Here is a 12,249-nt window from a genome sequence, read left to right as displayed (position 1 = left end):
GGGGAGATTCACCGCTGTGCAGCCCACTGCCATGCAGGAGAGCTCTATGGGCTGTAGGCTGCAGCGCTGTTTATAGGCACGGAGTTTGACTCATGGTCATATGATATTTGATGTGGGGATATACCTTTTCTGCTGACATTATGCTGTGTTGGAGAAAAAGATACCTTTGTGCTGGCCTCATGCCCGTTTCTGGCCTCCCCAGTTGCAACCAGTATTGCCTTGTCCCTCCTGGTCAGCCCTGGGCGCTGTCAGTTATTTGTGGTCAGCTGGGGACAGAGATAAGCGGAGAGGGGGCTTGCAAGAGTGTTTGGGTCCTCTCCAAGCACATCCCCATAATGATCCTTTTCCTCCTCACTGACATTATTTTGGGCAAAGGGAGAGTTTAGTCTGTTTTTCTTCTTCTGGTATCCATCGAGTTCCATCCTTACAGTATATTGGACACTCTTGTCCCTTGACTTTGAGGTGTACCACACGCCTTGGGCCGGGTTCTTCTAACAACTCTCATTTGAATGAGTGATCTTCTTGACTCCATTGGTCAAGAGCACAAGGGAGCCCCCATGGGAAGATAGTGGATGGGATGGTGGTCTTCCTTCCCCATGCAGTGCCATCTGAACTTGGTCAGTGCGGGTTTTACCTTTCAGGCCCGAAAGCACTGAGGGCCAGCTACAATTGTGCCACAGCTGGTCCCTGGCTTCTATCGGAAGATAAATGACCCTCCTTTAGCCCAGCTATTATTTAAGTCCTCCTCTAAATTTGGGAAGCAGAGGTGGATGGGCTGTGGGTTCCCCTCGGTCAATCCCAGCTTGTTTAAACAAGCTGTGATTGAGGAGGTATTAAAGTGGCCAAAGAGTTGTATTTGTTTTAGGATTACATTAGATTTGAACCTCTCATTTTGTGGGGGTGCTCCCATATCATCAGTGACAGGTACTAGGGTTATCATTCCTCCCACTATCCTTATCATTTGGAATGCATTCATTTTATACAGGATTCCCTCAGGATGAATTTGACCCTTTTTTTTGGGGTAGTACTTCCTCAGTTAAAGGTTAGCAATCTGGGAAAATAATAAGCAGTACTACCAGTTTCAGTCCTGCTAGTAGGATTTGTAGTTTCAGGCCTTACTCACTGATCCTGTGAAAATAAGAATAGTGTGTCTTGGCGGGGTGAGTCCAGACGGGTTACCCCTTAATGACTGGGATATATTACCTTTTGTAAGCCAGAGACAACTTCTGCTCTGGTTAGGATATATTTCCACTCCGTGGCTGTATGGGGTAGGGGCCCTATGTAATCAGTTTGCCAGGTGGACTACAGGGGCTTCCCTGTTTTCAAGTGCAGTGCTGGCTGGAGAGCTGCACTTCCTGCTTTCAATTTTAATCTACATTGTGGGCACTCTGTGCCTCCAGCTGCTGCCTGGCTTCTTAACTGGCCACACTGAGGAGTTATACGGGGAATGGGTTTGGAAGATGATCCCTCTTTGTAATAGATCCTATATTACATTGTGGACCCCTCTCCTGGCTGCAGCAGATAGAGGGTATTGGGATACGTGAATGATTTTAGAATCTGGCAGAGGAGGCACAATCCTCAGTAGCCTAATTTGGGCAGGCTTGCTGTCTTCTTCCCAGCCTACCTGCTGGGCTCTCCCAAATGCCCAGGTACTACCATCTGGGAGTAACCACTGTCTGCTATTCAGTACGTTAAATCCCAAGACATTGTCCCTGCTCTTGGTGACAGCCAGCTGGCACAGGATTGCTCGCTTCTTGTCGGGGAGGCGCAGATAAGCTCCTGCTACTGGGCACACCTTGCTTCCTCTGGTGTATCCAAGTAGTCAGACTCGATGCCTCCCCCCGGTGACCCGTGCCGCCTTTGCTGCCATCTTTGAGAGGGTGGACATCTGAGCCTCTGTGTCAATAAGGAATTTGGTTGGGATTTGACGAGTCCCTAATGGAAAGTAGATATGGGGGTCCTTCCACGAGGTCCCACTGAAAGGTCTCTATTCTTACCACTCTTTCTTACCACTCCAATGGTTTCTTGTCAGAAGTTCTCTGAACTCCCGGAGAGTAACCTTGAGAGGTGTCCCAACGCAAGGGGAGATTCACCACCGTGCAGCCCGCTGCCACGCAGGAGAGCTCTATGGGCTGTAGGCTGCAGCGCTGTTTGTGGGCATGGAGTTTGACTCATGGTCATATGATATTTGATGTGGGGATATACCTTTTCTGCTGACGTTATGCTGTGTTGGGGCAAATGTACCTTTGTGCTGGCCTCATGCCCATTTCTGGCCTCCCCAGTTGCAACCAGTATTGCCTTGTTCCTCCTGATCAGCCCTGGGCGCTGTCAGTTACTTGTTATCAGTTACAGCCCGGGATAAGGCGGGGGGGTAGTTGCGCACCACCACGCTTTGGGCCTGAGATCAGGGGGCAGGAGGCTTGCGAGAGTTTTTGGGTCCTCTCCAAGCATGCCCCCATGATATACTCCTTTCCCACTGCGACACTGTTTCTTGGGGGGGGGGGGGGGGGGAAGGCTTTAAAAGTCTGACTTGATAAACTAATCATTCATTTCAATATCTGAAAAACTACTGAAATAAATATTCAAAACCAAACCATTTGTAAATACCTGAGGAAAAACAAAGAGGGATAACATAAATCTGCAAAGACTATGTTATTTTTTTCCCTAATGATTTTGATTTCTACTCAACAGGAAAACTTACCATGTAATAGAATATCTTGACTTTGATGTGGTCTTTCATCAGAGTCTTAAAAATAAACAAAAGGAACTATGATAGAGGTGGAACTAACATGGGTTAGACACAAAACTGCTAAGATCATAGCTGTATCAGAGAAGGTCAAGAGTTGCCTCTCCTTAAACCAAGGAGACAGATAATAAGGGAAACTGAAGTACTGTCATGTTTTAAGTTATGATGGACAGGTTGCCAACGATATACTACACAATAAGAAGGAACCAAATTCCTCTACTTCATTGGGCAACAATGAATATTTGAACATGCAGGGTAGCACAGAAGGTTAGTTTTTCTGAGGTTTATATGCCTGGTTTCTCCATGTTCCTGGCATCTTGACCTAAGGAGGGCTGTCATTCTTGACTGTAGATGGGAGATCCAGTTTGATGCCCCAGGACAGGGGGAAACCCAGATAGGTTTGCTCACTTACTGGATGTTACAGGTTTTGCTTGTGACTAAGCTCAGTGACCAGGATCCTGCCATGGTATACTTCTGCATTTACAGTCAGATATACTGCTACATGTTTTCTCTCCGATTCTCTTGTTTTAATCGGTCTTGATCTGGGTATAATGGGTAAAGAGTATTAGCGATCCTGCTACCTCTGGCATAGTCAGGGCCATCTTCTCTCTGTCTGAAGGCTCCAAGGCCTCTTTTCCTGCTGGACCTTTTGTCTTAGAGGCTAGAAACCTTCCCTGATCTGGCAACCAGCCAGCTCACAGTGTAGAGTGTGGATCGCCATCTATTAAAATATTCCAGTGTTCCCCCGCAAAGCAGTCTAGATCACTTTCTGGCTTACTTGCTCCTTTAAAGTTTTAGTTCCAACTGCCTTAGGGTATCTCCTGGACCTGGAGAAGATGAGATTTTCTCTTAGTTTGGTAAAAACCCCTCTTGCTGTTGTCATTGCCCGTCATGTTCCAGTCACCTGTGTTTCTATGTTCTTGTACCTTTTATAGACTTAAGGTGCTTGTCAGAACATACCTCCTTGTGTTATGGATTCCAGTGGGTCCTCTGTTTGAATCTTGGCTCTTGTCTCCTCTTCTTGTCTGTGATCACAGTTTTCTTCCCTATGTCTAGAAGGAAAGGGGGACGGGGGGGAATTCATGCTCTTCATGTTTAGCCTGCCCCTTATGCTAATCTTTAAAGATAATGTTCCTTCAGATACATCCCAGTTCCTTCCCATTGAGTGCTAAAATTCTACTTAAGCTAGAAGTCATCTTATCAATATTCTTCCTTACTGTCACGCTTTTATGAGCCATTTCTGTTGCTTTGCATTTTTGATATCAGGAGATTTCTCTCTTTTTATGCTTAGAAGTCCAGACCTTTTAGGAATTCTCAAGCTGTTCATCTCATCTGCTGGATTTGTCTTTTCCCATGCAGTGGCAGTGCAGTGGCAGGGATTATTGGCTGTATCTAGACCTGTTACGAAACTGCCTAAGCAGTGACTTTTGTGGCTATACCAAGAAGTGTCCCAATGTAAGAATGCAGGATGTATCATGTAGATGTCTAGAGCTCCCTTCATATTTTCACTAAGCATGATGAAGCATTTAGGATCAAAGTAGAGTGATACTGCAACTCCTGTTCTGAAGGGCTCCAAGATCTATGGTAAGACTTCATCTGAATATTGCTTCTGATATAGAAAACTGCATTTGAGAAAGTGTTTATCAGAGAGAGTCCAGAGGAGAGCAAGAACCATCAGGTACATAGAAAACAGTTCCTGCAGGAAGAGACTTACCAGATTTCCATAGAGGAGGCTGAGGGTGCTGTCTCATTTTGAGATACGCTATTTCAAAAGAAAGGGAATAATTTCCCTATCATTCACAGTACAGAGAACAGGGAGAAATTGAGTTCGGGGAGGGGAGGGGGTAGGAACAAGTTTATCTAGAATGACTTCGACATTTAGTTGATCTTGCCTGAAGGTGAGAGAATGGTCTAGATGACCTAAGTGTTGGCACCAGGAGAGAGGAAGACCATATAGCCAGGCTCAGATCTGTTAGCTTGTGCCCAAGCAGAGATGTGTATATGGCTGTAAATACAATAGTTAGTGACCTTGCTAGGCTGAAGCACAGGGTAACATGCAAACCCATTTAGGAAGAGTTATTCTCAGCTACCATTATTCATAAAAATGTGTATCACAACATACAGCTGGTGGCAAAGTCAGTTCAGGAACATCCTCCTCCTGTCTCCAAGTTCCTGGCCATTCATGGGTGATCTAGGTTAAACGGAATGAAACAACAACCTTCTACAATTGTTGGTGATACTTTTATTGTTAAGCTAGAATCATTTCTCTGATCTAGCATAGTATAGCCCCAGAAGTAGTTGCACTAGGATAGCTGAAGAAGCAGGAATGAGTGGCCAGGTCCAGGGAGTAGCAGGAAGCTCTGAATAGACTTTGCCTTTAGAGACAGAATGCATCATCCTTGATTGCTAGCACTAGTCCAGCTCACGGCAGAGTCAAACAGGGTAGTGTCGATTAGTACTTCCGGTATTCAAGCCGGTCTGTTGGCACAGAGCGGGAATACTGACACAAACAGTTGTAGCTGAGGGCTGTTGTGGGAGACAGCTGCTTCTTGTCTAACAAGGGTGGAGTCATAGGTGCTTCTGTTCCATTTCACGCATCCTTTCATATAATTTTCTTCTAACATAATCTCCTTGCATAACTTAAATGCAGCATAAGTTATCCACCCTGACTGATGTCATGTAGACAGCTTTCTAAAGATAGGTTGGAATAATTTTACTTTGGTGGTTTGACAAAGATGAGTCAGTATTTGACTAAATTACAGAACAGGTTCTGCAGTGAAACGATAAAATGTTTCACACTTGATCCAGTTAGAAGGTTTATAGTCTTTAAAGAGTCTGCGTCTTTTAAACCTCAGACGGCAGGTGTAGTAACAAACTACCAAATTTTCAAATAAACTGCAGAATTCCATGATCTCACTCGTGGTGCTGCAGAACAGCTCTATGACAGCACTATGCATCCAAACACAGAGCTGCCTTTTAGGCTTCAAGGGTAACAAGTTTTAGTCTGAACACTACTCCATTCCTGCTCATCAGTGACCAATTGTAACTGTTGGTCTGTGTACTCCTCTCTCCTCCTGGTACACCACCACTGAAGACAGACCGGATGGGAACCAGTATTTATGCTCACAGGGTTTCTTGCCAAGCCACTCTTAATTTTTTTTTTTTCCCCGAGCTTGCGTATTCAGCAAGTAAAGTATAAAAATTCTTTTGTCAGTCCAGAATTAGTCTCCTAAACTGAGTCTTTTTCTCTCCAGCTTGCTAAGAGTGAGGAAAAAGTCTGGGATACAGTCACACTTACTAATTAACTTTCTCATGCAGCTCAATTATATAAATACACAAGAGGAACAAAGGTTTTAAAACTGGCGAAACAGAGACACAGAAGTTTTAAGCTGGTTGTGCATTTGGTTTGTGGAAGGACCAGTAACTGGGCAGCTGTCTTCTCGGTTCTGGACCACTGTTTTAGCAGTGAGCTTTTATCATCTTTGGTGAACAAGATGCCAGTAGATTTACTTCTTGCTACTGTCTTGCTACTCATTTTGCTGGCACTTCAACATTTTCCTTCTTTTCTTTTACTGTTGCTGTTTTCCATTTGTCCTTCCTTGCAAGACTTTCTAGTTCTTTCTCATCTGGATTTGCAAGGTTTAACCCGTGTCCACCCACCATTTTTCAGAGGCCTGATCAGTCTCTCCAGCTATCTTTCTCATTGGAATTTGCTGCCAAGCATTAGAACAAGTGACCAATTTTCTGTACAGTGTCCAAGGCTTTTCAGCATGGTGTTGTCTTGGAGCCAAGGCATCCAGTGTGCTGCAGGCAGAAAGCAGAAGTAAGAAATGAGGCAAAATATGTTACAAAGAAAGCCTAAACTTGTTCAGGTACTCCAGAACTGCCTCTCACTTGGTCAGTGTTGTTTTCAGAAGCCCTTTAGTTAGAAATCAGATTCTGGTCCAAGGGTTTTTCTTCTCTTAATTTTGGTGTTTGAGATGAATGAGCCTTGTATGGGACTTGATTATATGGCTCTGTTCAGAAGCAAGAATATAAAACTAGTGCTGTTTTTGGTGTCTTCAGTTCATTCTGCCTCTGTGACTCATCCTTGAGAATAAGATTTGCTTCTTTTGCTGGTTAGAAATACCTTTCCTTTACTAATCAGTACACTAGATAAAATCCATCAAAAATATTGGTTTCTTTCCTTCTACAAATCAGCTCAATTGACAGCTTTGAAGTATTTATGATTCTACCTGTTGAGCTGGCATCCCCAACACACCAAATACTTTTAGTGCCTACAGGGACACAGATCTTATTTCCACTGAAGAAGTGAACAGATATAAACATCACTTTTACCTTTTAACTCTTCTGGTATGTTCACAATTGGTACTATGTGACTGCTTCAAAGTGGCCTGCAGCAATGAACTCTTGCTCTTGCATAAGGTATGAGAAAAAGCTTTTATGTGGGAAGTTTCCCAGCTGTAGCATGCCTCTGCACAGCAGTGACTTCTTTCAGCTCCAGTGTTTGAGTACCACACTGTCTACAATAACTCCATTGGTACAGGAATGGCACTTCTGACTCAGGATGCAGGAGCAGGGCTGATTAGTAGGTAGAGAACATGGGACTGGTGATGGGACTGGTGTCTCAGCTCGGTGAAGGAATAGCCTGTATTTTGGTTAATGCTGCTTACAGATCTAGTAAAAGAGGCAAAATAAATTGTTGTTGTTTATTTTTTTTATACTGAACAACAGCAATGAAGTTCAAGTGTCTTAATGCAAAAAAAAAAAAAAAATAAAGTGAAATAATTCAACCTGGTATTCTCATTAAGATCCCACAATGCACTTACAAACTTGTGAGTTCTTCCAGCATATACTGCAGGTAGGGATTGTGCCAAATGGTTGGACACGTATCCAAAGACCCTGTAGCCGACATAATTTAGGACATGCTAATGTGAATTTGGGTGAAGTCTGCAACTTGCTTAAGATCTCAGAACTTGGCTGGTGTAAACTCTTTCAGCACTTTAGTATACCAAGCTGAATTACAGCTGGTTTGCCTCCTAGGACAAGACATTCATTGCTGCTCCAAAGGGTGACATATTTTTGAGAATGTGGAATACCAATTAACTAGATTACAGTACTATCAGCTGGAGTAGAGTCCACTGACATTCTCCCATGGCTGGATTGGCCAAAATCCAGTGGTACAGCTCTTGAATACAGAATAGACAAGTTTGTGACAGTTAAGGGAAAAAAAGGTCATTTTTTGTATGTTCTTTTTCTGATCACAAAAATACATTCTGTAAGGGGACTTTTAAATGAGCTGAAATATTTAATTTACTGTTTAAATTTGAAGGAAAATGAGAAGCTATGGATTTGTCTGGTGTTTATGTTCTTGCAGGATGTGTCTGGTACGAATGAAGCAGGAGGGTCGAGCAGGAAAATACATGTGCCGCTATATAGTTCATTGTATGTGGGAGGATGTTGAACAGCGTGGTAAGGTGATGGGGGTAAGTCATCTTTGTTGATTATCTTGATTATTTTGATGATTCAGATGCTTTTGTAACTTTGTGTATCTTAGAAGAAAGCCTAAGAATTAATTTGTAGCTGTGTGTGTATTTCTTTATTAGCTTAAGCTGGTATATGTAGCCCTTACTCTTGACCGTTCATAGCTGATCTGACTATTATATTGAGCCCGTGAAATTTTTTTCTGAAACTGTACCATGATCTGGATCAGTGCATTGATTTGACTGAAAATAATCCATTTTCCACCTGTGTTCACCAAGTCATTGCAGAAATAGTGATGCTGCTACAAGAGAGTTGGCATTAGTGGATGGGAATGTGCAGCTGGTATAGGGAGAAACATGATTGGTGCCAAACGTATAACCACAACTTAATTCCAGCAGAGCTTTGAGTTTTCTGTACATCTAGGACTGTTAGTCAAAGGAGGGAGAAGGGACAAAGTTTTGTACATGACTGTAAATCATTTGTTAAATTTTCACTTTGGCTACTTAATATATTTAGTCTTGATCACAAAAGAGACATTGTAAGGAAAGGGTAGCTCTAAGAATAGTTCATTTGAGAGTCTGAAGGAAGAACAGGTTTGGGTCTTTTTGGCCTGTACCATGAGCAAGGTTTTGCTAGTTAGTTGTAATGGTCATTTCTGGCCTTAAAGTCATAACTGTCTGTCTCCATCCTTGCATTGGTGACAGCCTTCAGAGAAGGCACTGCAGAAGCAGTGGAAGGAGGTGATAGTTTTCACAACACTGGTATCACAGTGGTGGCAGTGGACCTGGTGCAGTTGAGGATGCCCATCTCCAGGACACTTCTAGTGGGAGAAGAGGGCTAGGAAAGATTTCCTGTGTTGTGAAAAAAGTAAAGAATTGTGCAATGATTAGAGAGAGGTTTGTACCTGATTAAAATTAATAGAACAGTCAGACAAGTGACAATTTTCATAGAGCAATAATGTCTTATGTTCAAGACTTGGTTGTCAGCCACATACACAAAGGAGAGGCAGCTCTAGAGTTCTTTTCTTGTGACAAACAAGGGAATTAACTGGCGAGTCAGGATTTGGTGTAAAGTCACATCAGTAATTCAAGGGGTTTATCTCTGGTTATATCTTTTATTTTATGTGTAGTCTTAGAGTGGTGGTTCTGGTATGACTTCAGTTATTCCATCCATGATGGCTTTTTTTTTCCTTCCTCCCCATTTTTTTCCCTCTATTTGCCAAGGACTTCCTTAGCTTTATTGTGCTACAGGTTGCTTTTAAGGTCATGCTCTTAATCTTCTTTTGGATTAAATCTAAATTTAGGCATCTTAAAATTTCTTGCTATGTTAATAAGCAGGTCATAAGTTCATATATGGGGATCTCTACTTGCCCTCATCAGATTCTGTGAGGCAGTGTGAGTAAGCTTGGACAAATTAGATAATAGTAGTACAGGGCATTCTTAATAATAGTATGGTTTGTTCTTGGAGGCTTTTACGTTGTTTTTTCATTCTAGGAGACAGAATGATGTAAGTGCTTGTCCAGCAGGTTTCAGACTATGCTGCTTTTGTGGACTGCAGGTTATGCATGAGCAATTCGCTGAGTAGAGGAACTGAGCACCATTCTAGAAAAGTATTTTGAAGGGCAAATGTTGCACATTATTAACTAGCTATTCTAAAATCCCTATATTGAATTGCTTTTTTCAAGTATTTTGTTTTCCGTGTTTCATTGTCTTCAGGTTTTGGCCTTTTTACCATAGCTTTGGCTAAGACAGAGATAGAAACCCACTAAGTAGTCGAACTTGGAATGAAAAGTACCAGAAAAAGAGATTGAACAAATTAGTTTCTATATTTTTGGCTTTACCCATATCTTCCATGTCACATCAGTGGTTGTTCCCTGTTTCTGTAGCAACTGGAAACAGCTCAGATCCTTGTTCTTGGTGTGAATTTACATGTGCTTCTCTTGATTAAAAAAAAAAAAAAAAAAAAAAAAAAAAAAAAAAAAAAAAAGGTCTTCCGGAGTCTTTTGCCACTGTCTGTGCACACAGAGAATGCTACTTTGGAACAGAGATTCTCACAGAATTTAAAAGACAAAGTTTTGAAATAATATCTATGCTCCTTTTGACACCATTTTGTCCTTATATCAATTAGCCTCAAATGCTTTTCTGTCGTTTTCCATGTAGGATTTGAAGCAGTGGCAGACAGTATAGAGAAGCAAAGCTGTTTACTACCCTTACAAGCATTCAGAACTCCAAAGTGAAGCATGGTGCAAGTTTGAGCTATATTGAGATGATTCAGTAAGCTTAAAAAAAAATAAATAAAAAAAAAGAATTGACTGTGAGCACTTTATAAGGGGAAGCACAGGTTTTCCAACCATTCCATTGCTGTCAGAAATTCCCCTAAGGGTTAAAAGTGTCCTTATATATATTTTTTATCCAGTCTGGAGCTTCAAATGTTAATACATGCTTGTTATAACTGTATGGTTACTGTACGATGCAACTATAAGGGGACCCTAAGTTGTTTTGAATGCCTTTCATTTCATACCTTGTGAAGTTAGACACTTTTTATCCTTGAATTTTAATTTCCCAGGCTATCATGCTTAGTTTGTATTAAAAATTTCTATAATGCATTTTAATTTGTTACCAAGATGTGTTTTTGACTGTAACCTAGTCTTAACATAGCTTTTATGTGGCAATAGCTGATGCTTAAACAAAGCGTGTACACATTTAAGAGCTTGATCCCACAAACAGTTACATCTCTGTGTATATTTAATAAAGTTCAGCTGCACAGAGGCCTATTGATTTTAATGAGTCTCCTTGTGAGAGAAGGTGACCTCTTGAGGTAGCTGCTAACTAGACCAGGCGTTAAGGGTGTGTAAGAAAGCATAATGAACTCTCCTAGACTGTAAACATGGAAATTGGGACTATTCTCTTCCCCGTACTGTTTGCGAAGGCACAGGGCTTTCATAATCTTTTAGTGATTGTTTTTCATCTTTTAATGATTCCTCGTCTTTCAGACGTTAGTTTGTCAAGAGCGATGAACTTTTCAGTCTCTTCTGGTAGTATTTATTATATGTTGGATGAAAGTAACATTGATCTTTGAAGAGGTTAGCCGTTCCTTTGCTCCTAATCGTTGCTTTATTTACCTTCCCCTCTGCTGGCGATCCTAGCCTAATCTACTGCTCCATCCATGCTCCTGCATGAGGCCTTCCTGTTTCTTCCCTGTTTATTCACCCCTCCTCACTTAGTTTTCTTTCCCCCAGCATGCATGCCCTCTAACTGAACTCTTTCTTATCCACATCTCAGCTTTAGCAGTTACAAAGAATTGTAAGTGGTAAATAGGTAAAGGGCATCTGCCGTAGGTGCTAGGTATAACTTACTAACTGTGATATATTTATCCTTAATGCTTCATCTAAAATGAAACTGAGGTAATGCTTTACCTTCACTGTCATACTCAGACACAGGGTTTGTGAGCTGATTGAAGAGTATGTATAACAGCTTTGTATTCTTAAGCAATTTAATTCTGCAACCAGTATCCACTCTACCTTCAAAAGAAGACAGTTAAATACATCAAGACAGCAAAAGCAGATGAAGAGAAAATATATTAATGTTCCGCTGATGATTTCAAATTTTAGAATCTGAGCCTTTCTTGGAAGTAAGTCAAATGAATAGAAAATGCTGAATACTTTCAGGATGCTGAGTTATTATCTGCATGGCTCCCATGAGATTAGGCAATTCCATTCCCTGCTTTTTGTCTCTTGCAGGTTATCAAAGGTCAGTATTGAGCTCTCAGGCTAGTACATTCCTGTATTGTTGTCTAAGTGACAAAGCACCTGTGTGAAATTTGCTAGATGGATATAATTAGGTTAATGTGTTGATGGGAAGAACTGCAGTTCTTCAACCTGATTTCATATCTAGCCTTATTTAAAACACTTGATGCAGAAAATGGGCATTATATTCCTGAATTGATATCGATGGTTTATTAGAATATGCCATCTGCTCTTAAATATATAGGTTCATCGGAGCAGAAAATGATGGAATGTA

The 12,249-nt window shown here is 41.5% G+C and overlaps 1 protein-coding gene across 2 annotated transcripts in view; it reads left to right on the top strand.

Annotated features, from left to right (window-relative positions):
- The window catches only part of LOC112983182 (ubiquinol-cytochrome-c reductase complex assembly factor 1), a 96,951-nt gene that overhangs the window by 27,411 nt on the left and 57,291 nt on the right, over window positions 1–12,249 (top strand). For both annotated transcript variants that reach the window (XM_064521298.1, XM_026100119.2), the window contains exon 7: window positions 8,124–8,232. In XM_064521298.1, the coding sequence (XP_064377368.1) occupies window positions 8,124–8,232 (109 nt within the window). The remainder of the gene's footprint in view (window positions 1–8,123; window positions 8,233–12,249) is intronic.

This window comes from Dromaius novaehollandiae, chromosome 16 (assembly GCF_036370855.1).
Source record: "Dromaius novaehollandiae isolate bDroNov1 chromosome 16, bDroNov1.hap1, whole genome shotgun sequence".
Taxonomy (NCBI): domain Eukaryota; kingdom Metazoa; phylum Chordata; class Aves; order Casuariiformes; family Dromaiidae; genus Dromaius; species Dromaius novaehollandiae.
This window is presented reverse-complemented; position numbering and strand designations above follow the sequence as displayed.